The 20,923-nt window shown below is 38.6% G+C and overlaps 1 protein-coding gene across 4 annotated transcripts in view; it reads right to left on the bottom strand.

Annotated features, from left to right (window-relative positions):
- Nucleotides 1–12,256: 12,256 nt before the first annotated feature.
- Mdfic (MyoD family inhibitor domain containing) overlaps nucleotides 12,257–20,923 on the bottom strand; it is a 79,857-nt gene continuing 71,190 nt past the window's right edge. For 2 of the 4 annotated variants that reach the window (XM_039107770.2, XM_006236102.5), the window contains one exon: nucleotides 12,261–14,805. In XM_039107770.2, coding sequence (XP_038963698.1) covers nucleotides 14,558–14,805 — 248 coding nt within the window. In that variant the 3' untranslated portion in view covers nucleotides 12,261–14,557. Of the gene's footprint in view, nucleotides 14,806–18,087; nucleotides 18,190–20,923 lie in introns of those variants that run through there. The other 2 variants (NM_001105668.1, XM_039107769.2) reach the window with 2 other exon arrangements.

The raw sequence follows: 20,923 nt of genomic DNA, 5'->3' as shown, positions 1-20,923 counted from the left end.
ACAGAATGCAAAGCAAGAGCAAACCCAGAAGAAACAGGAGGCCAAGTTCAAACATATCCCTAGAGTAGAAAATGAAAATGGCCCGTGAGTGGCTAGTGCTACTTTTTTTTAAAAGACTACCATGGTTACGCTTTCCAAAGGATTACCCTGGTTAGCCTCTTGCATTTTCAAAATTGATTTAGTTCGCCATTGCAAACTATTCTCTCAGAATTATTGCACACATAAAGCTAATAAGTACCCAAGAATTGCAGGTGATTTACGTGTCACTCTCTCTCAGGAATGTTTTATGAACTGTCATTCCCCTTGAAGAACCTTGGTGCTCTAGGTTCGTTACACAAGAAAGGCGTTGAGCATCAGGGTTTTTAGTTTCTCATATTTTCCCTGATTGGAAAGCCAGAACTCAATGTGTAGTAGTATTAAGCTGCCAAAAAGACTCAGAACCTTTCACAAATAAGAAAATCGACATGCTTCATCGCTCAAGCACCTTTAGAGGGAACGGTTCTGATTTATACCACTAATCGCCTTTGCTTGGCAATAGTAAGCAAATGGAGATGATTTGGAATCCTCTCTCCTTTTCATAAAGTGGACATTTTGGAAAGATAACGGACTATTATGCTGTACCAAATTTCTGAATTCCTAAGGAATGGGAGATGTCTTAAACTCTAATAAAAGGCCATCCTTCCTCCTGAGCACAGTGTAGCCTCGCTGCAGCCTCACAATACTTGCTAGTCTATTGTGCTACAATTTGAACGTCTGTGGATTCCTTTCTTCCCCAATATACTACCAATGGCCTTTGACAGTATTTGCTGAGCACAGTATGATCACTTTTAATCTGTTCTCTATCTGCCCATGTTCTCCGTATAACTGAGCTGTTTTTAACACAGATCTCATCTCTTGGGAAGAAAGAATGAGATTTCTCACAGCAATATTACACTCACATACCTCTACAGAAATGATGACCAACTTCCTTTATATCCATCACACAGGGAGGGTCCTGGGATAAGGTAGTGGCTTCAGTGAAACAAAGATATATTCACGGATGTGTGCACAGGCTCAAAACGCTCACCCAAGAGGGATGGAACTTTCATTTAGTGAAGTGGAAAGAAGATTCTAAATGCGTGCTAGAAAGTGCTACAAGCATATAAGTGTTATTCACTTTTGAAGTAAGTGAATAATAGTGACATATTGCAAATATAAGCATGGATAGCATGCTTTTCAGTCTTCACTCTTGATGAAATTCAGCGTAAGATATTAATTTCTTATTTATATATAAATATAAAAATATGTGCGATCACACACACATACCAGGTTCTCCCATTACTTTATAGGAATTCCTGGACCATAAACTATTCTGGAGAATTGATTCCACACTCCCTCAAATATGAGTTTCTCATAAGGCAACTCCTTTAAAAATATAACATTTCATATATTTCCCAGACTACACGTCAAATCAGTTGCACACAAACATAATACTTTTACTACTTTCTTAGTGCCTGGTGTTGAGAGGGAAAAATTTAATATATCTGTATGATATCTACATTAATGTAATGGTGGGATATCAAGACTGCTTTTATCTGCCATGTTCCTCAAATGAAAGCGGCAGCTAATTTTTATGGTAGTTAAACTGTGAACCTGGCCCACAATCTCGCCTCCGTGGCTGTGCCCTATGGTATTATTAAGCAGTAGTCTATTCTTCATCTTAGACTTTCAAAGTTGCTATGGATATAAGAAGCCTATGATGTGGCCATGTCTCCACCGGAAAATGTGTGCAGCAAATTCTTAATAGAATTCATAGGCCTTTCAAAAGATCGCAGTACAATTTCCTGGCATTTCCAAGGGATGCCACTGTGAGTTTGCCACACTCTACCTGTTGCTTGTCTGATGTGTCACCCATGTGTGGATTTTTCTGGTTGTGAGTAAAGGCTTTCATTCAGATTTGGAGGTAAATAGGGCAACACTAAATCTTCTGTACAACGTTACTGCTAGCAACCAAAAGGACGTGCTGATAAGCAAACTTCCCTTGTGAGTGCATAAGTGGCTGGAAAGAGATTATGCTCAAATATCCTTATGCTTTGATGTCAGCTGAGTATGCCAGAATCCTTGCTGCAATACTGATAAACTCCTTGTTTATCACCCACAGTCAACAATATCTTTTCTTTAGCTGTCTTGATTCAATGAGTGACATTCACTGTTGGTAAATCCCCCACAGAGTAACATGAGCTCAAATGTGCCTAGCCACAATACCAGTAATGACAAGATCCTGAGGGGATTTGAAACCCTACCTCAACAAATTTATTTCTGTTTTTCAACATATATTCAAAGCAACACTTTGGCATTGTAATGTGATTCTTGACAAGGTAAGGTAAATTCATCATGCTAAACTGAAATGTTTCTGGCAGATGTCTACTCTGTAACAATCAAATTGCATGTACTGTAATATATGACAGCCAGAGTACTACCTCTAGTTGTAAAACTTACAAGAATAATACTTTATTAATGCAAACCTGGAATGCAATTACATAATGCATTATCCCACCTTGTTTTTCCATTTAGAAAAAGTTTTTGGAGACGGCTTGCCAACTTACAAACAATGGATTTTTTTTAACAAATACAGGAACAAAAAGAAACCATAACCTTTTACATTTCAAAGATACTTTTTTGATACTTTTCAAAATCATATGCCTGCTGAAATTTAAGAAAGCATAAAAGTGAAATGTTTTCTCTTATTAAATATTAACTTTGCTCTCCCTGGAAAAAGTCATTTGTCCCAGATGAATGCTCTTCTTCAGGGAAGAAATTATTAAAATGCCAACAGTAAGCACTGAACTCTTAAAAGTGAATAGTTTTTGCAATAACCTAAATACAGACGCCATTTATATACTTCAACACAATCTATCTTATTTTACCTTCAAATGCCTAAAACATATTTCGCTTAAAAGAAGATGTCGTCCAAAGGAGCAGCACCCTTTTGGCTCACTAAAAAATTCAAAGGCTCAGCCTGGGACTTCTGGTCTATGGCATGTTCATTCAAAACAAAAGCACCCATGGGATCAAGACAAAAAACCTTTTACGTGTCCGCCACATTTAGCTATCCTTGTTACAGTTTTCAGACAGCAGCAATTCTTGTTGCCTTTCTTCCAATATTTTCAATAATTATTTCAAAATATGTATTTGCATGAACAAGTAACATGTCAGTTCCTATTTGATGACCCACTTTCCAGAGATAAGTTGAGTTTCTGCCAGGGAATCTGTAATCTCTATCTCTCTCAGTAGAAAGGACTCCTGACTCAGCTCCCTGTCCAAAAAGAAAAGAGAGGAAAAGAAAAGCAAACAACAACAAAAACATAACCCAAAACAAAATGAAACAAAGCAAAACAAAACAATTGGCTTTCATTTGCCCTGGAAACTCCCCTTCTTTTGCTAATTATTTGTGTTCTCCAAAGACTTCCTTGAAATTCCATTGATATTTGCAACTCAAATTTAAGTATTTACATTTGAAATTAATTATTTAAAAATATTTAAATATTTACATTTAAAGTTAATTATTTAAAAAATAACCCACAGCAATTCATTCAATGTCTTTTTTATAATTTAGTGTGAAAGCTAAATAGTTAAAACAGGTTTGGGGCCTTTTATTAGAACTCAGGAAAAATAATAAATGGTGCCTGGAACTCAGGGCAAGTTAGGTAACTTCTCCTGAGCAGCAGATACTCTCTGGGACCAACATGAAATTGAAACATCTTCAATTGAGAAATTGAAACAGGTGGTGCAATCAAAGATTGGCAAGAATTTAGCAGTGGAAATCTGACTAGCTAATTTTATTGCAGCTGGAAGCAGAGCAGTGATTTGACTCCTAGAGTACCTCAGGCTGAAGTCTGGAAGTGGAACTACTCATTGCACTACTTATAGAATTAGTTAGTCAATTGATTACTTACCAGTAAATGAATGGTTGGAGATTTGCTGACTTACTTTTAAAAGGTCAATCTATAGGGGTGTGAATAATCCAGTGGTGACCTTTCCTGTTATCACACATCACTTTTGGAAGCTGCTAAGTCTACGTCTGATATCTAAAGTTTCCACCATGTACACCAACAGCAGACAATTGAGCAACTCTTCTGTGCCAGCTCCTCTGGATATCTCTGATCATGTCACCCTGTTCTTCCTTTTACATGTCTCACATTCACCCCATCTCACTCAACAGTCATCCAGTCCCTAAACTCACCCCACCTCTGCACTTGGGATTACAGGAAATAGTAGCCAACTAGAGAATTGGAACATTTTTATTCCAATTTTTTTTCCTAATATCAACCCCAGGCCACTACATGTGCAGCCATGATTACCATCCAAAGTTAGGAATTTTGGCAAAAGTTTCCACCAGTGGTAAGGCTGCTTCAATCCATCGTGTTGAGGTAAGCATAGCATTTGTGTTTTCAAGAAGCTTTCAAACTTTTATGAACTTGATTTTATTCCCCATTCATATAGCTCATTTGAGAATACCGGACGTAACAATACGTAACAAATCCATTCACCTAGGACATGCTTTCAATGATCACACTTTTAAAGGGGCTTAATCAAAGTTGCCCTGCATGTGTCTCTGCAAAGTATTGATCCCTGTTTTTAACCACCATTTGGATAAGCAAATCAATGCAGTTTTTCTAAGTTCTTCTTCATTGCTGCCTCGAAATCCTCCATCCATATCGCTTCCTTGATAAAATGTAGGAAAATATGAATTTGTTCTCATTTAGAATCTTCACAAGCTTCATGCATATGCCTTGCAGGAAGGAGTCCAAACATTTCAAAAGGCATTCACCGTATTGCCTAGTGTGGCTCAGTTCTGCTTCTCTCCTCTATTCCTTCTCTATCCCAACCACTATCATATTTTCTGAATATACTGACGATTGGGAACTTTCTTCAGTTCCCAGCCAAAATATTTCTTGGCAAATCATCTTGGTAATCAGAATGAGCCTATCACTCTTATGACTCTACTCTGTGATCACTTCCCATCTCTTTATTAATGTTCTTCTCTCTCTAAACCCAGAACTTAACTAATCATATCGCAGGGTCATGTGTGTTCCTATGTGTGGAGGCCAGAGGACAACGTCTGGTATTGCTTTTCAGGCATGATCCACAGCTCTTATTGACATAAAATGTGCCAAGTAGACTAAGCTTGGTATCCAGTGACTCCGGTAATCACTTGTCTCTTGGTGCTATCACATCACTTTTTGCTTCCTATTGCCTTAAGATCATCTTATGAAGATGATCAATAGATGTTCCTTAACTAACTTGGTGAATAACTTAAGTAGAACTCATGCAAGTTTACTTGCCTAGGAGTGAACTGGTACTGGACATATTTTAGTTCAACCGAGATCTAGTCACCGAAGGCAAACACATATTAAATTCTTTTATTATCGTTGGTAAGTCAATTTAAATAACTTCAATAGGCTGGAAGATTAACTTCCAGACTAGGATTTCTGCTACAGATCTGTTTATGTGTATCAGTGTAGGATCATTTCAATTTGTGGAGGAAAGCAAAATCCCATTGTACTTAGGGATCCTACAACATTCTCTGTAAACCCAGATGTAAGCTAGGCCATTGTGAGTAATGATGTTCTCCTTTTTCCTTACTCTCACCAATTTATAATAATATCAAGTGGCAGTGGGTGAGCACGCAAAAAGGATTGCTGAGAGGCCATCTGGAGTGTCCAGTGCTGCACTTTGCACTTACTTTATGATATTTCACCAGCTGTCCATGATAAACACACACAAACATCCAAGGGATTCTCGGTATTGATGTTTTCTACATTTATATATAAATTAAATATAGAAATACACAATATGACTGGATTCAGACATGTTTTCGCACACAAACAAACATAACCTCATGAGTCAGGACACTGGCAGGAAATAGATGGCTCACTCAGAGGGTATAAAGAAATTTTGTAAGACTGTTTGCACAAGAACAATCTGTTGAAAGAATATCAACAAGAGGATTGAGGTGTTAGAAATCAACCAGTCCAAAATTACTTCCAAAGCATAGAAGTAAAGAATGGAGTACGGCCAGAAATCTTGTATATGGAGTTCAAACCGCTGCCTATCAGAAAGGAATCCACATCCAGAATGGGAGTTAATAACAATTCTTCTCTTCCTATTTTTTGGTTTCTACCAGTGTCAACCATCAACAGATGCCCATCAGAAGGCAAGCACATAAAAAAGGCAGAGGTGGGGGGTTGGGGATTTAGCTCAGTGGTAGAGCGCTTGCCTAGGAAGCGCAAGGCCCTGGGTTCGGTCCCCAGCTCCGAAAAAAAAAAAAAAAGGCAGAGGTGTTAAAACAGATATAGAAGGGTAAAACATAGAAGGGACAAGGCAGAGGTGTTAAAACAGATATAGAAGGGTAAAACATAGAAGGGACGGCATGATCTTAAAGACTTCAGACACTTGATAGGAGCAAAAGGATTGATAATAAGCACAAGTCAGTGATCTACAGCAGGGTGCCTCTGTCTAGAGTTACGGCCTGAGATGACAGTCACACTGTAAATAGCAATGATCTTATGTCTTGTTGAGAATCTAAGGCAGTTTAACTATTCAAAGTAAGAAAGGTGGGAGCAAGAACCACGACCTGTGAGCTTTCATGTCTTCATTCCACACTGAAGCAGAACAATGGCGATCAAGTCTGGTTTTCCTACTAAACAATGTGGGAGATTTCATAAAACATGGGCTGATACAAAGAAATGATCCAAGAGTACAGATTAGGTTTCCTTGTTTTATCAGTGAAGGAAGCATCACTCTGGGATACAAAATCTAGTAATTTGTCCCAGTTTTTACATCTGTAAAATGGAGGTTAAAAAAAAATGTCTATCCAAGAAGAACGGTAGCGTTGAGAAGATCAAATAAGAAAATGGATTTGGTTTGCTTTTGAAAAGCTTAACAAGCTCTACAAATGTCAAGCCCTATCGCTTCTGGATGCTATCTCCCAAAGCTGGTCCCTGGGTATGTGCTTGCCAATCATCATATCCTGTCTCTTGGACTATCTTCCCTTAACACATGGAGCACTTCAGTCAACTCCAACTGAAACATCACACACAAAGGAAAGATAAGCGGTGCGGAAATCCAAACGCGTTGGCAATACCACTGCATGTTAAAAAGAAAGAACAAGATTCCCGTTGAACTTCATTTCTGCCATGCATAACTCCACTTTCCATAGGTTCCATTAACTTCAAAGGGAGCTCCGTGCATGTAAATGATTATATTTATTGGATGCGCCAACTCCTTCTTATCCTCCGGGCACAATTAGAAATATCATAGAAAATGAGTGCTAGAGACTTGGATCCATATTTGATATTCTATGGGAAATTTCCCATCGTTACAGATGTTAAAAATCCTGCCCAACAGTCCAACTCTGAATTTGAGGTATTCGCCGTTTTATAGCCTTGAAGTTTGTTTTTCGGCCCCCCTATGGTTTTAGAATCCTCTTCTTCCAATAAAATAAACTTATGTTCTTTATATCTTTATAAACTGGTGATAGTCTTTGGCAGATATACAACCTGGTCTAATAATACAAATTGAGACTGCATAGAGAAATCATTAGTGCTTTCTTAATATTATCTCATAAACACAGAAATTCTGTTCCAATTTCCATTTCACTCCGGGAAATGCTATCAAGTCACCATCCAGGATCTAAACTCCGGGATGCTCAGTTCAATACCCCATTGACTGTAACTACAGTGTGATTTCAGGTTTCAATGCAAATTCAGGCAGTATCGCTGTTCTCGTTAGATAGTGAGGTTTCTCTGGTAAAAAAAATCTCTTGAATCAATGAAAACCCCTTGGTGTACACAGAGCCCTGGGCCTTTTACAGCAACTTGTTGTTTCTCCACTCTGTATTCAGGAATCTTATAGCTTATAATGAATGGCTGTGTCTCTGAGGCTAACTGTGGCAAACAACTTAATATCCTCATTCCCTTCAATCAGTAAATATAAAGATCTGATAAGTACCGCAGACGTCTGGCTTCAGCAATATTGTCGGTATGTGTTTGCATGTTTACAAATTTGCCAAGGAGCAGGACAAGTTAATATTCAACTGTATGATCTTTCAAAGTGTCACATGGAGAAAAGTAATGAGCCTTTCAAATCAAATAGATTGAATTACTAGGAAAGAATGCTAGAATCACACGGCGAGAGTATCTGTACTGAAAGATACGTGCATATAATGACTCTTTCCAACTCACCTTACAGGCCAATAAATAAAACTACATCAAAGTAATTTAGGCGCAGCTTGAATTATTTGTAATGAATAAATAAGGAGAGCCTAGCTTTCGTAAATATTTATAAAGCAAAATAATCTGAAGTCTATATAGCAATCACATTTTTTAGTGAGAATACGTGTAAGTGGGTTTATTTTGAAAGGAAACGTCCTACTCCCGTGTCATAACCAATTAAATTCTCCAGGTAATGACCCCATTTGCATAGTGAGCTGAACCCACAAGTGGGAATTTTAATGGGTACACCACCTGACTACAGTAATTGGGAGTGACACAACTTGAACTAGTTTTGTGCTTACCTCACTGAAATTCCACTCAGATTATTTTGAATGTCAAGCTACAAGTCAAATTCCAACATGATGGATTTGTTCTTTTTTAAGCACCAAGTCTGAATAAAGAAATGCATGGCGTATCTTCGCTTTAAGTCATCGGTGTGTCTTTCTCCCCATTGCTTCCTTTTCCTCAGTGATTGGAATTTAATTTTATTCATTAATTTGTGAATAATTAGATAAAAAAAGAAATAATGTCCCCAGCAGCTAAATTGCTTTTGGATTGCAAGTTAATGTACTTTTACCAGAATGTGTATTATATAGTTAAACTAGCATAACAGTTTACTAAAATGTAATTGTGTCAATATGCCCAATTATTCTTTCTGATGATCTCACAAAATCTAAGCTAATGAGTATTCTGGGGTATTCCAGTTGTCCCTTACCCTGATGCTGATAAAACGCACTTTCCGCCGAGCTGATCAGAGATAACTTGTCACCTGAAAGTGCTACTTCTAAGATATTCTCTGTATCTCTTGGGTACTATTCATGTCCTTGAAAGAACTGTGCACTCTGATTGAGGGATCATATGACGGCCACATTAAATTATATAATAAAGGAGATTTTAAAACTCTAACAGTCAGACGCATTATGAACTGTGCTTTCCAGGTTTTGGAGGTGACATTTCAAAACCTCTTTTGTTTCACTCCAAGATTGCTTTCAGTCCTGTTTGTAGGTGTTCGGCACAACTCAGCCACATCTGTAATTGGCATAGCATCCAGCAGTCAGGCTCTGTACATCTTTACACTGCAACCTACCAAGTTAAGAAATGGATTGGTTCAATATAAAACAGCAGGCTGTTTTTAGACATAGTTACTAGTGCACAAGCTTTAATATGGCTTGGCTTCATCCTATAATGAGATCTTTTGGTTCCCTGCTCAACAGACTTTTATTCCTTTGGAAAAGGCTATGAACTATGTCAAGTGGCTCGGAAGCCCTTTGTCCACCCCTCTTTCTTGGCTTTGGAATGGAATTCCTTTGCTTCTCTACCCCTTTATGCATCAGACAGAACTTAAGAACCTTTTCAGTTTTTTTTTTCAAGTTAAACTTAGAATTTCTGTGTTTGAATTTGCTTTTCTCTAGTTAAAAAAAAAAGAGAATAATTACTTTCTCAACCAAATTTCACAAAAGGAGGCTGCTTCGAGATAAACGCCTAACTGCAGAGCTCTGCTCTGTCTTTAGCTGATACATCTTTAGTTCTAGGTGGCTAATGTGTCAAAGGATGGGCTTCCTAAAATGATTTCTTCACAGCCACTTCCCAAATAGGTAAATGCTTCTTGGTTTGTGCTCATCAAATAGGCTGAGGGAATGCTATTTGATAGAAACATAAACAGATATTAATAACGCACAAACAAGCAAGAGGACGAGTAATGTGAGTTCCTATCCGGTGGGCAGATGTGTAACCGCTTATTGGAGAATTCCTGCTTCTGAGCCTCACTGGAAAACATTCTCCGCTTCAGTATGGTAAGAACAAGATGGGACCAGGTCTCTGAAGGATTCTGGTCTCTAGCTAGCTAGGGTCTGGTTATGGCTTTGACTTCACTTCCAGATTAGCTACTGATAGCATTAAAATCTTAAATGTAATATTTCGAGTAAATTTTATATTTAGTATGATCTTATATGTAGTATTTTGAGTAAATCTTATATGTAGTATGATCTTATATGTAGTATTTGAGTCATCTTCCTTCATTTTTTAAAAAAGATGTATCTATCATCTATTTATCTATCATTGATCTATCTTGTGTGCCAGAGGGGCCATGGGTTTACATGCACCACATGTATATAGGTATCCCAGAAGGCCAGTGGATGGTGTCAGATCCCTCAGAACTAGAGTTAAAGGTGGTTGTAAGTTCCCTAATGTGGGTGCTTGTAACCAAACTCAGATCCTTTAGAATATGGATCCTCTGCAAGAGCAGAAGTTACTCCTCCAGCCCGAGTCCCAGATTTTTAAAGTAAAAGGTGCTGCCACTGTTCACTGCAAATTTTGCAATGGGAAGATCCAGGGTCAACTTAGTAACCAGTGACCATTTCTACTAAATCAACTTTCATGTTAGGGCTCTACCACAATGTCACTCCGTTTCCCTATTTTTTTCTATTTAAAACCAAACCTCTAATAATAATCTTAAAGAGTCAAGCAACAATGGAAGCCTCAGCGATAGAGTTATCAAATCCTCTCTGGAGATGTCAATCTTCCTCTGTGGGTTGAAATTTCCTGAGCATCGTGTCATTTCCTTGGGATACCTAGTAAATTTTATATTTAGTCAAGCACATAAAAAACATTCACAGAGATGTACACCGCAAGGAATGCCCAGCAATAGCACATGCATGGTTAAAAACGTAAAAAGATGTCAAGAAAATCCTAGCAATATATTACCAATTGTTTCAAAAAATCAGCATGCTACTGCATTAGCATAAGAGGATGGGAAAATAACATTTGATAAAACCTTAGTCCTGTGAACCTACAAATCACAAGTAATTGAAAGGAAAGTTTTGAATAGTGTTAAACTAAAAATAATCTTAGTAGTAATGTTATTAATATATTACTAAATATCATTAGTAAATGATTGATTATGAAGATGGAGAAACATAAACATTAACTGTCATTGCAAAAGGCAAGCCATATAATTCCTTGAATGGAGCCTTGGCTTTGTTAGGTACTGATGTGTAATGGATAGAACTTCAGAATCTAGAAATGGAGATTTTATGGATAGAAAATGGCAAGTTATTTTACAAGGTTGCCTTGGCTACTCTTTAATCTATTCAGACAACACCAGCATTTCAGGTGAAGAAAATGGTTATAGCAACCCACCGTGAAGACAGAGAATAAAGTTATTTTTTCTTAAAAAAACAAAAAACAAAAAGCCAACAAAACATAACATACAGAAATCCAAAAAACTTCTCATGAATAAGTTATACCATTGTTTTTGTAAAACCTCAACCCCAAAGCATCTTAAATATTTGCCAATGCTGTTTGAGGTAGAAAGAGTTTGGACAATGGAGTTGCATGTAAAATTCATTAAATGTGATACCCAATTTTATGACTTGGAATACTTGTGTTTGTGACTCAATGTCAGCATATACAAAACAAGTTTGTTTTTAGATTTGTAAACGGAAATGAATTCCTTAAGTGAATGAATGAAATCAAGCTAGTCTCGTGGGTTGCTCATGACTAACTCCTGCTCATGAGTGGCTGAGGAGGGTGACTCCATGTGAGTTCAATGTTATCCTGGGGTTATATAGTAAGGTGCCCAGCCATCTTTGAGTACTTTTAAGAGGGAGGGAAGTATGTGAAGAGGGGAGGAGAGAAGAGATGGGAGGAAAGGAAGAAGGGAGACGATAAGGACCAGAGAGGGAAGGCGGAGGTAACGAAGGAAGAAAGTGTGGGAAAAAAGCTTGCACTCTTTACATGCTGAGAATATGTAAAAAACACTGCATTTTGGTATCATAGGGCAGCAATGACTTGCAGACAAATGATTTCCATATATTTCTCAGTTCATTAGCGGCTATGAGTCTTGTGCTATAGACAGAGACTCATGCAAGGGAGACTAGGAAGTTTTCCAAGAAGACATATAAAAGGGTAATGAAAAATTTCAGTTTTAAATTATTGTTGAAATTATTTAAATATAAAGCAACTAATATATTAATTAGATACAAAAGGATCTTACCACACAATAAGTAGTCATGTATATATTTTTAATTTTAAAATAGCCAGGATCCAGTTTGAAAATATGCCACATTTAAAATGAGACTGAATGTCTAGGTGTAAACTATCGCAATTAGTCTTGACGCCCATAAGATTCAACAAAACACTTTACATACCAAAATTCTGAAATATGCTAAAACTGTTTTCACATTTGCCTATTTTTCTTTTGAATTATACAAGATGCCTTAAGGAACGGCTTGCCTGGAGTAGAGAGCTGAAGAAAAGTCCTACACGTACAAGTATGGAAATTAAATTCTGGTATTCACTAATGCTCTCTGTTACAGAAAAACATTTCTAATGCACTAACATTTTCATTGCAAATCATGGCAAGATATATTCAGGCTTCAGACAAGCCTCTTGGTTAAACAGTTTTACAGGATAACGAGGCAAATATTTTAACAACCATTAGGAGGCTTATCCATAAACAGATGGCTCTTCTTCGTCCTACGATATAAGCACAAGCTAACATTGGGTATATGGAAATACTAAGGTTGCCGTTATACTTGACTTAGCGAATCAAAGCTTCTGTTTCAAAGAAAAGGAAGAAGGCAGCTGTCCACTAGCATCGTATTTAAAATATATGCACGTGTAAATTGCACTAGAAAAGGAGACACACTTGCTTTCCTTTTTCAAAGAATATTTAAAATAGTAATTTAATTGTGAGCTAGGCTAACTTTCAAAGGAAAGACACTGGTGATATTGACATTCTTCATGAATTAAAAAAAAAATATGTTCAGGTCTCCTAAAGTTCTAGGCTGACAAAAGGCTTCCTAAAAACGCACTATTTCTAACAATCTAATACTCATCCAGAACTAGAAAGGACCACTAACAAAAACATACTCCCAAGAGCCTATGAGGAATTAGTCAATTTAACCAAATTTCAAATCTAGAGAGAAAAAAAAAAGACACATGTGAGGATGTGAGAGAAACCGAACTCTCCCTTCCACATGAGCTCACTCCGTCACTATAGCATTAGTCTCATGGCAGATTCACTTCTTCATACTTTAGTATCTTTATAACCTGCCTGTTGGCATAATTTCACACACCATTGGAATCCTAATATCTGCTAATGGTGATAGCCATCCGAAGTCCTCCTGTAGTGGATCCAAAACTTACGTACTTATGAAATACAACAAGGCTAGAACTACAAGCCAATGAAAATAAATAGGCCCCCCCCCACACACACACACCAACCCTACAAGATAAAGAACTGAGTCTTTCCAAATATAAGCCAGCTTTGGAAAAACCCCAATGAATACTGGGACTTTTTAATCTTAAAAAAAAAAAGCTCATTTAAATAAACGTTGTTAAAAAGTGTTCTACATTTTTTGGTAAAATATAGTTATGTTAACAAGGTATTATGTTTTCATTAAAATTTATAACACTTAAATTATGTGTAGGAAAGTGCATGTTTGCATTAGTTCAGATTTTATAGTTCTAAGAAAGCTGTGTTGCTTCAATGTGCAATGAAGGCAAATTCTTTTCACTTGTACAGAGCGCAGACAGTTCAGGCCCTCCACCTTCAACTTTTTCCTAAATTTAAGTAGCTCTTCCTAGGGCATCCACAATGCCACATCCTCCTCCTCCAGGCTTTCCTCAGTAACCCTTTATTCACTTCTGTTTGTTCCTATGGCCTTTACAGTCCTGAAACCAGCATGCCTTGCAACCTGGTTAACCTTAACCCCTCCCATCCTGCCCTCCTCAGTTATACTTCCTGCTGTTCTGGACAAGAGCTACACCATCTTCCTCAGTGTGCTCTGGGCAGAACAAGAGAGGGGCAAAGCCCAGAGCAGACCAGCACGGAGAGTCCCACATCTGTTTAAGGTTCTGCCCCATGTTCATGCTTACTTAGAATAAAAAAAAAATGTTTGCTTTTAACCTTTAATAGATAAACAACAAAGTGATCTGGTTTAAATACATATTGAGCAATGTCGTATTTAGAACAAAGAGCTGCTCAGAACGGTTAGGGAAAACAGACATGTCAACAAAAAGAAGACATTTAACATTTCAGGCTGTGTGTGTCAAAATGTCTTCCGATTATTATTCCCCTACGAAGAAGCTTCAAAAACCAGTTAGTTGGTTAGAACTTCACATATTAAATCATACACGACTGGTGAAAGAGGAAGAATTTCAGAGATTACCTAAGAGGAATGAGTTAAACAGTGCAAATACTGAGCTGCTTCCTGGAAATCTCACCATGTGCTTTCCTTTCCCCTACAAGAAATACTGTAAAGTTGTCTCCAGTTTTAGTACAAACAAGAGATAAATCTTTATGAAGGAAAGCAGATGCCACAGCATTCCATGCAGATCTCTAAACAGTCTGAGGATTCACAACAGGCATCCATGATGCTGCAGTCCATGTCACAGGGGCAGCTACAGTCATCACCCATCTCGTCTCCACAGCAGCAGCAGCAGGCTTCGGAGGTGCAGACGCCACACGAAGCTTGTCCCAGGACAATGTTGCAGAGGGTCAGGAATTCACAGAACAAGCATGCCAGGATACAGTGGACACAACAGTCTTCATTCGCATGCCAGAGGGACCACGTAGTGAAAGAAAGAAGAAACACAAAATAGGCATGTTAGTCCAGAGACTGAGTCAAAGCTGGTCCAACTCAAATCATACTCAGCCCTGTACTTCTGTTGTTGATTGTAAGCTAGATAATACAAGGAGGAGCTCCAGTTCAATTCGAGATGAGTCATCTCTGGACATAGAACCTGGACTAGAAAATGGAGCTGTGATTGTGATTGCGTGTATGTCTGTGCAGGGGTGTTAGATTACCACTCTGACTAACGATGTCAGGGCTCTTGATTCTAGGTATCCCTTTTCTGTGCATCGTATCAATTGTCCCTACAACATGCTGCTCTCTGCTAAAATAAATTGGCTAAATAGAAAGTTTATTCATTTGTTCCACAGACTGCCTTCAAAACAGGAAAGAGCAAATAGGAGAAATTAGACACATTGATCATTAATTAAGAACTTAAACTAGAGTTCATTAAACCATGATCTATATGTTCTCTTTTCCAACTCCCCCCTCTCCTTCTCTTTCTGTCACAAAACCATTTACAGGACCAACAGTAAGACTCTCTAGTTGGATCCAACATTAATTACTAGCTTTATCTACTTCTAACAAAAGGGATAAGAGGTACCAAGAACGACAAAGTAGCTTCCAGATGGGGGCAAAGTCCTTCGATCACTACCATTATTTTCATGTTTTCCTAAATAGCACTTACCATTTTTCACAAACTGATGGGAAGAAATATCAAACAACCATCTCATGCATTCTTTACACATGCTGTAAAATTCTTTTTAAAAAAAGGAAATCTGACATACGGGAGGACCAACTGGTGGAAATACTTATTTCTCGGTTCCTTAACTCATGTCACGGAATCATGTGACTAATGCTTAAGACATGTGCCAAGATCAAGGATATTTGTACTTGTTACAGTATACATTTTTGGTTATTTTATGGATTTTTTTTGTTGTTTATCGGTTTGTTTATGTATTGTACAATGTAAGTTATACTGTCCAGGGGATCAAACACACAACTTCATGGTTGCTAGCCAAGTGCTCTATCTCTGAGCTACACAACCAACCTTCGATTGAGTTTCAGCAAATTATGTGAAAACCAAAGGATAAAGGGAGACTCCAGACACTCGTGACAGAAACTAAAGCTGTCGGTGTGGTTGGCCTGGCTCTGATAGAGAAATGCTTTCCTTGCTGTGCCATGCTGTTATTCTGTAAGCAGCTGTGACCTGACAGGATTATTCCACCTCCATTGTTCCAAGTGTTTCGGGTGAGGGAAAGCAAGCAGTAACCTTCCACTTGCACAAACCTATCACTTGGCATCTCATCAGCTTCCCAACTCCTCAGTTTGTCTGCAGTGAAGAACTTGGAGGGTGGCTGAAATAAAGGTTGCAACACAAAAGCCTTCTACACGCACTGAATATCATGAAGGCAAAGGGGTCTGAACACTGAAAACTCGAGAGCTGTTTGTGATACTAAAGACTTGCAACACATCCTTGTCCTTTTTAAAGTTCCAAACGCACTCCCACACAGAATGCTCATACAGAAACTAGAAAGAAATGGTGGTCGTGAAGAGCTGCATCTCTCCAATCTTCCCCTAACGAGTTGGCTTTTGGCAGTATACAAACATTTCAAATAACTTTCTTGTTTTTGGTTATAAGAGCATCTAAAGAAATGTGAGTCAATGTGAGTGTTTTAACTGTGAGAGTGTGAAGACGGTGCGAGTCCGAAGTCTACATTAGTCTGAAGAGTATGTGAAAGGCCTTGCAAGGTTCCTGGTTTATAAAGCATCTTGGGGTGGATTCTTCTGATAAGTTTTCTCATACATGTTCACCCCAGTTTCCATTTGATATTTTTTTTTTGCTCATTTGATATTTTTCAGGATGATGTTATTGTTGTGATTCATAAAACATGTGAAAAGTTATAGAGAACTAAATTATCATTAAGAAAAAATTGTGTTGAAGGTTCCATGTCATGCTGAAGGCCTACAATCCCACCACTTCCTAGAGGGAGGATCATGAGTTAAAGCCCATTTCATGCTACAGAGTAAGAAACTGTTTCAAAAGCAACATACTATTTAATTGGCAGTATTTCAGTCCTATTTAATGAATTTCAAACAATTAAACTGACCAATTTCAGCAACATTTCAATGAGAACAAATGCAATTCCTAATTTTATACTAGGTAGAATGTTTAAATTTCAAGAATGAGAAAGGAAATTCCTAAACCAGAGTCATTTCACTAGAACACTGAGCATAGAGATTCTTTATATATGAGTCATAAAATATGCTTAGGAAGAACTATTTGTGTCTGATAAATCTATCAAAAATATAAAGAGGACAGAATGTTTGTCCCACTGAACATTATAACTAGATGCCAAACATGGCGTGGTCCTTGCCTGTAATCCTAGTATTTAGGAGACTGAGGTAGGTGGGTGGCAATAGGTTCCAGGTCAGCATGGGCTACATAGTGAGGCCCACTCTCAAATAGAAGGCAAAATAAAACAAACAAACAAAAGATACTTCATTGACTGAGGGAAAAAAGAGTGAATTTTAATATCTACTTGTGCTCTTTACTTCATGAGACTGGAATCATCCTGCATGAAGTCCAGTGAAAAGTACATTTTTCTCAGAGGACATGAGGTTTGAATTCTATGGTTCGTTTTCCTGCTGTGAGGCATCTTAGTTGATGAACACACCAGATCTGATTTATCCTCACAAATCTCTAAACATTCGGATTGCTTGTGGAGTTCTGCTTGACTAAAAATTGCTTTTAGGGAAAACTGCAAACAAGTTCCTGAGAACACATATGCTAAAGAGGGGGAACACGGATGCTAAATAAGTAGTTGTAGGGAATCAGGGTTAGGGTATTGTATACGTTTAATATTATTGGGAAATGGAATTGAAAATTTTCCCCCAAAGCAACTGCCCCGTTGTTTATCCTAACAAAGCAAGAGATTGTCCACATCTTTATCAGTCATTGAAACTGTCTCACTTGGTCACATGACAAGTCATTGAATTTGACACCGAACCCCTAGAGAGGTGTATTTTTGCATTTGCTAATACAGACTGTCCTCATTTCTGTTGACTGTTCAAGTTTTCTCTTCATTGAAATGCATTCTCACTGAGTTCATACTGTTTCCATGTTTGCACTTTTCCCTCATTGATTAGTATACAAGTTTTATAAATTCAGACTACAATCCTATTGTGAAATGAGATGGACTGCTCAGTGTTGAACGTGTGTTAGCTAAAATAAAGCAACAGAACGGAGAACTGACCTAATCTTTAGACGTCGAGCATTTGAGGTCCTGGGGGCTAAAGCTAGTCAAATCTCAGAGCAGCTGTAGATATGGCACTACATGGCCAAGGCAGTGAAGTGCCTAAGACAAAATGAGAAAACAAGGAAAGAAGAGTAGCAAATATTACTAAGATTTGGTAGAAGAATAAACTGATCATTTTCAGGGTTTCTGCTTTACTAACAAGTACCTAAAGAAGCTACACATCAAAACTGTGATGATTACAATGACATCAGATATCTACACAAGCGCGTTCATTTTCTACTTACTCTCCATAGAGAAATAGAAGAAAGGACCCCTACATCCTACCATATCAATTACGCAGTTGTATTTATTACTTGCCAAAAAAAATTTTTTTTGCTTTTTTTGTTCTCAGAATTATGACTCAGCACAATGAAAAGCTTATAGACACAGAGAACAAAGATGTGTTACAGACGTAGTGCTTACCGTGTCTAGAGGAGTCAGAGACCACGTTAGGGTGGCAGAGACATGTGAAGCAAAAATGAATTGTAAGAATTGTCATGGCAGTGTGGTAGAGCAGGCTAGGGAGACCCACACTAGGGATCTGGAGGCAGAAAGAGCAGGATTTCCAGAGCAGCCCTGGCATTAGAGAACAATGCCTCAAACCAACAAACAAAAGACAGCAAAAGAGGAAGGAAACTCAGGTTGTGGTAGCATATATTATAATGACAAAGAAGGAGTGTCAAGAATTTAAGGCGAGGCTGGGCTGCACCGAGAGTCTCTATCTAAAAAGAAAAGAAAAGAAGGAAGGAAGGAAGGAAGAAAAGAAAAAAAAAAACAAAACTAAACAAAAAATCCAAAATAAACAAACCAAATTTGGGAAGAAAAGTAGAGAAACAAAGTTTAAAAAAGATGAACTCTGCCTGTATGTGGTTCACGTTAAAAAAAAAAAAATTCCTTTTCCCTAGGTCCTTGAGGTTTTCAGCTTTTATGGGTTTTATTTAGTCATGATTTGCAGTTTTTACCAAAACTGTTTAACCTTTAAGAAGCCAACTGGGTTCTGGGAAGGATGCCTAGCCTAAACTGGGCCAAGCAAGAATTGTGCAATTCAGTGTACTGAGAGGCGGACTCAGCAGAAGACTGACAGCTACTGTAACTTTAGGAAAAACAGAGGAACGGGAGGCAGGAAAGAGCTTAGAAGGACACATCAAAAGAGATCGTTAGCAGGACTTTTGACTTTAAAAGCATCAGCAAATAAAAGAAAAACATACCATTATGAATTAGTACAGTCACAGTCCCAAGCCAAGGTCACCACTTGCAAAGCCGGTGCTGCAGCCCATCTGAAAGGCTTGCAGCCCCATCCCACCCCTAAGGTAACTACGCAAACCATAAACAGCCCCTTAGCCACTAGAAGAAATTGTCTGTGACTGATCTCAGGAGCTCTGCCTGTTTTGTTGAAAATGAAACGGAAGGTTCTGTTTGGGAGAACAGCCAGTTGATAATGAAAGCATCCCCGATTGATTTGTCCCATCAGTATGTTGCCAAACGCACTAGGAAATATCGACATCAAGGAGGAAATCTGTTAGAGCAAAGAGTTGATCAAGTGCCATCAAGAAACAATATGAGTGATACACTCAGGTCTATATGATACACAGTCTTTTTCTTTCATTTCTTCCTCATAAGATGTGGTATGACAGGTACTCTTAATTTCTTGGAACGAAGATACCCGACACAGGAAGTGGAATACAGGAGTGGGCAGGAAGCAGAAAATTCTCAGAATCACCCACAACCCATTTTTGAGTGAAGAAAGATGAGTATGCCTCTTATCTTGACTAATCTATAATAGTTTCCTATGACTTAAAGTGTTGAACGTACTTTTCCTTTCTGGGTAACGAGCATGCAAATGAGTTGCTGAAGAGCAAAAAGGTACATTAGCATTGGGCAAGCCATGGTAAGCGGTGCTAGATGTCAGCTTGCAGAGGGCTACATCATTAAGGTTTGAGAGCACTGCTTTGGGATCAGTGTTATCAGTGGGGTAAAGAGGACCCAGAGTTATTCTCTGCTCCGTGGTGGTGGGTGTACACTACACAGGGGCGGGGGCCTGACTGGGCAGTGCATCCCTGAGGTCAGATATGACATCACTGACCCCAGAAATTGCATCACTACCTTTGCTGCTTCTTAATAGAGAATGGAAAAGTAGGCCAGAGGTCAGTTTTACTTCTGCCAAGTTTCAGCTACAATAGCTGAATGTCTACCCTTTGCAAAAATCTAGCTGGTCAGGCCGGACACGAGCATCTTCCAGAGAGTTCTGCTTTTCAAGTACGTGCAGTGTGCGTGGGTAAGGCATCTTTATGAATTCTGCACAGTAGCTCAGCTTCAGGCAGATGCCCAACTCAAGACAGGAGCTGTACAACGTTCCTGGCCCCTAGCTGTAGACCGACCACCTGCCTGAGAAACAGACCTGGAGGTCACCGCCTACACAGAGCCTCTGGCATATGGCCGTCCCTAGGGCTCTGGGCCATGGCTAGAAAACAGAGGCAACATTTTCCTAATGGAGAAGAAAGTGAGCTAGGGCAGGAGGTTTTTTTTTTTCTTTCAGAAAGTTAGTGAAGAGTTAGATTTTCCATGCAGAGATGACTTTGGGGAAATGAACAACCGTCTTCATTACCATCTTCCTCCTCAACAAGTTCAGAAAAACCACCCTGTCCTGCACCCACCAAGGGACTCCTCAGTGGCTTCGATGCCCCATATCCAAACCCTGGGACCCACCTGGTCCAATGGAGAGGTTATTGTAGGTCACAGGCAGATAGCCTGGCGTTGTGTTCCCCCCACCCCGTCCCGGTCTTTCTTCTGTTGC

Source organism: Rattus norvegicus, chromosome 4, assembly GCF_036323735.1.
Source record: "Rattus norvegicus strain BN/NHsdMcwi chromosome 4, GRCr8, whole genome shotgun sequence".
Classification (NCBI taxonomy): Eukaryota; Metazoa; Chordata; class Mammalia; order Rodentia; family Muridae; genus Rattus; species Rattus norvegicus.
The sequence above is the reverse complement of the archived record's forward strand: the minus strand, read 5'-3'. Positions and strand labels throughout refer to the sequence as shown.